At 34.7% G+C, this 4,135-nt stretch overlaps 1 protein-coding gene across 1 annotated transcript; it reads left to right on the forward strand.

The window, feature by feature from the left end:
• The first annotated feature begins 377 nt into the window (after positions 1-377).
• LOC147397607 (beta-amyrin 28-monooxygenase-like) lies at positions 378-3,909 on the forward strand. The gene is made up of 3 exons (XM_086449423.1): positions 378-1,416; positions 3,159-3,346; positions 3,426-3,909. Exons 1-3 carry the CDS (start codon positions 465-467, stop codon positions 3,723-3,725), a joined length of 1,440 nt encoding a protein of 479 aa, XP_086305549.1. The 5' UTR covers positions 378-464; the 3' UTR covers positions 3,726-3,909.
• The last annotated feature ends 226 nt before the right edge of the window (positions 3,910-4,135 follow it).

The raw sequence follows: 4,135 nt of genomic DNA on the forward strand, positions 1-4,135 counted from the left end.
CCTCACCGTAGAGATCATCTTCACCAAAAATCAGCCCATTCCAAAACTTCTAACTCATGTTTTGAAAAATGTTTTGCCAAAAAATTAACCATTGAACGGGACCCTTATTTAATTACCTTGAATTTGATTGATAGGTATATTATAATTTTTTTTTAATTTTATATTTTTTGAGGGGTTCATTTTTTTAATAGGAATCAATTCTGAATTTTTCCTGATTTTTTCAGATTTTTTAAATGGTTAAAAACCATTGTTTTAATGTTGAACGAGACGACTCGACGAGACGAGACGTATCGTCCGAGTCAACTCGGTATCAGAGGTGAACGAGACGAGACCAAATACCGAGTTTAAAAACCATGGTTCTATATAAGTGCGGGTGTGTGGGTTTCATATTGGAAGTCCATTGGAATGAGCATCTAAAAGCAGAAAAACTTCCAAACTCTTGCTTTGGTAAGAAAACATAAGAGATGGAGCTCATCTTCCTTTCCAAGCTTATCCTTGTATTCTTCTTTCTCTCTTTCCCTCTTTTGTTCCTCTTCATTAAAAAGAACAAATCTAAAGCTATTAATCTCCCTCCTGGTACTACAGGATGGCCCTTCATCGGCGAAAGTCTCGAATTCCTTAGCGGTGGACGCAAGGGTGTACCAGAAAAATTCCTTCAACAAAGGATGCAAAAATTTTCTTCAAGAGTCTTCAAGACTTCCTTGTTTGGTGAATCCTTCGCTGTCTTCTGTGGTCCAATTGGTAATAAATTCTTGTTCTCTAATGAGAACAAACTTGTTAACGCATGGTGGCCACGTTCAGTCGATAAGGTCTTCCCTTCCCCTACACAAATATCAAGCAAAGAAGAAGCGAAGAGGATGCGTAAATTACTCCCGGGTTTCTTGAAGCCCGAAGCGCTTCAAAGGTATATTAGTACTATGGATTCCGTGTCAAAGCATCATCTAGAGAAACATTGGGATAACAATAAAGAGGTGAGGGTGTTTCCATTGGCGAAGAGCTTCACCTTCTCGTTGGCTTGTCGATTGTTCATTAGCTTCAAAGATCCAATTCAAGTTGCCAAATTGGGTGACCCATTCACTGTTTTGGCTACCGGAATCATGAACATACCGATTGATTTGCCAGGGACACCATTTAACCGCGCAATTAAAGCATCTAATTTTATTAGAAATGAATTACTAGTTATAATAAAGCAAAGGAAGATAGATCTAGCCGAGAAGAAGGCATCCCCAACACAAGATATATTATCATACATGCTTCTCACCAGTGATGAAGATGGCCAATTCATGAGTGAATTGGACATCGCCAATAAGATCCTTGGTTTGCTAATTGGTGGACATGACACCGCTAGTGCTTGCATTACTTTTATTGTCAAGTTTCTCGCCGAGCTACCACACATTTACAATCAAGTTTTAAGGGGTATGTATGACTTCTTCAGCCTGTTTTTCTCTATAGCATTTTTGTTAATTTATTTATTTTATTAAATAATAATTTAAAAAATAATAATAAAATAAAAGAGTAACATGGTCCCTCTCCCTCTAGTTGCTACTTAATATTTTGTCTTTTAAAGCTTTATGAATTGTATTTAACTATCTTTGCTTTTATAAAGAGTGTAAGTAGTACCACAACAATATTTGGATTTTAGTGACATTAAAATATATATCAATTCACACATAATAGTGTATGGAGCCATAGATGCATTTCGTAGAGATATGAGTGTAAAGCATCTATGATTCTAAGTGTACCTCCATGTCGGCAATGTCATTTTTGTCAAAATCCAAGAACATTGTAATTCTCTAAAATAAAGTTGATTAATTTTTACATATTATAAAAATATCTCTTTTTATTATGTACTTTTTAAAATTACTCTTTAATTAATATTTTAAATTACAAATAAACCTTTCAGATACATGTGTGTTTGCACCTGCACCTTCTAGTTTATTTAATTTAAATGGTTACTATTGATATTTATTTACATAGTTTTAGGGTTAATCTACCCAAAAAAAAAAAAATGATTTTGATTAGTTAAGTTTCATTTCAAGTCCTATCAATCTGTGCCCTAAGGGCACATGATAAGATGTATTTATTGGATAAATAGTGGATCCTCTTTGGAAAGAAAAAACTTTGAAGCGGGTGGCTGCTTCAAAATTTGGAAGGAACCTTCTCCTTTGGATTACACCTGGCATTTCCAAGGTAGGTAATCAAAATTTTTAAGGGAAATGTAAGAGCGTGAAATAAATTCAAAATGTCACGTGTCTTAGAACGAGGAGGGTTCCTTCAAAGTTTTGAAGTGGCCGGCCTCATCTTTTCAGGGTGACGTTAAAAGTCCTAGGATGCAATATCAATTTTGTCCCTTTCATAAATGCATTATAAATAAATTTGTCCCTTCCTGTCTACCACAAACATTAAAAGAACTCTTCAGTTGTTGGTCTTCAATTGGCTATTCGTTTGGTGGTACAAAGAGATTGTTGTGGAGTATTACACCATTTGCAATCTGTTGGGGAGTGTGGCTTGAGAGAAATAGGCGTATATTCGAGGGGAAGCAGAAAAATTGTAGAGATACAATTATATCCATTGTGGGTCTTATCTTTTTCTGGTCCAAAGTATTCAAAGAGTTTAAGGGAGCTTTCTTCGAGGATTTTATTTTTAATTGGGATGGGATTTGTTGTATTCCTTATGAGTAGTCCTCCGATGTAAAGTCTTGCTAGGTCGGTCATCTCGACTGGCCTAGTTTTGTTTATGAATAAATTGCTACTTATCAAAAAAAAAAAAAAGTTTTCATAGGTCAATTGATATACTAAATTTTAATTAATAAAAAATGATCTTAGGAACCATTTGATTCATATTATTAGATTCTAGATTCTGATTTTTTATTGTCTTAATTAGATTATGAAAACTAAATCTAGAATCGAGTCTTTTTATTATTATGCTATTTTCCCGAATTGATTTTAAAGTCTAAAATAAGATTTTCCATTTGATGGTTCTGTTTTTATATTTGTCATACAATTGAATTATGGATGAGATTTTGATTCCAGAATCTAAACAAACACCTCCTTAACCTCAATAAAAGTTATAATGTAATCTATCTCTAGCATTCATGTTGGTCCCATAATTTACATTGTTATGAGGAGTAATGAATTGATATTTGTGCTCAACTATAGAGCAAACAGAGATCGCAAAGTCGAAAAAACCAGGAGAGCTGTTAAATTGGGACGATGTACAAAAGATGAGATATACTTGGAATGTTGCATGCGAAGTGATGAGATTTGCACCACCCGTCCAGGGATCATTCAGAGAAGCCATTACCGACTTCAACTATGCAGGATTTTCGATTCCCAAGGGATGGAAGGTAAATTTTAATCACAACTCATGTGAATTAATTGTAATTGGGTATCTTTGGTACATACTAATCCTTTGTTTAATTGAAGTTATATTGGAGCTCAAATACGACACATAAGAACCCCGATTACTTCCCCGACCCTGAAAATTTTGATCCATCAAGGTTTGAAGGAAACGGACCTGCGCCTTACACATATGTCCCATTCGGAGGAGGACCTAGAATGTGCCCAGGGAAAGAGTATGCTCGATTGGAAATACTCGTTTTCATACACAATTTGGTGATGAAATACAAATGGGAGAAATTGCTTCCCGACGAGAAGATTATAGTCAATCCAATGCCCATCCCCGCGAAGGGACTTCCAGTTCGACTTCATCCTCACAAGTATTAGCATGTTGTTTTTAGGGCAGGGCTTCCTCTTTTCTCCTTTAGAACACCTGGTTTTGAGTTTCTTTCTTGTCAATGGTGGTGGGTGATGTAATTATTTTCTTTAGTGCTTAGTTTTCTCATTCTATTTGGGAGAACTAGTTGGATCATGAGGTTTATGACTAAAAACCACACATTTCTCAGTGGAATTCTGATATGCAAGATATTTTTAAAATAAAGAAAAAAAGTAAAATATTGGGTGAATTACTATTTCGTGAGCTGAAAATGAGTTATTTACGATTCTGTCTCATTGTTCATTTTAATTATTAAAACATCAACAATCACATTTTTTGTCAAAAAATTCAAAGGTTTAACGTGACAATTTTGCAGGTTTAAAGTGAAATTGTGACTTTAAACCTGCGAAATAGTCACTTT

This window comes from Akebia trifoliata, chromosome 8, assembly GCF_017979445.1.
Source record: "Akebia trifoliata isolate Shusen 1 chromosome 8, ASM1797944v1, whole genome shotgun sequence".
Taxonomy (NCBI): domain Eukaryota; kingdom Viridiplantae; phylum Streptophyta; class Magnoliopsida; order Ranunculales; family Lardizabalaceae; genus Akebia; species Akebia trifoliata.

Coding starts and splice junctions, on each gene's coding strand:
- LOC147397607 (XM_086449423.1), top strand. CDS start 465: ATGGAGCTCATCTTCCTTTCCAAGCTTATCCTTGTATTCTTCTTTCTC. Junction 1,417..3,158: donor TTACAATCAAGTTTTAAGGG/GTATGTATGACT, acceptor GCTCAACTATAG/AGCAAACAGAGATCGCAAAG. Junction 3,347..3,425: donor CGATTCCCAAGGGATGGAAG/GTAAATTTTAAT, acceptor GTTTAATTGAAG/TTATATTGGAGCTCAAATAC.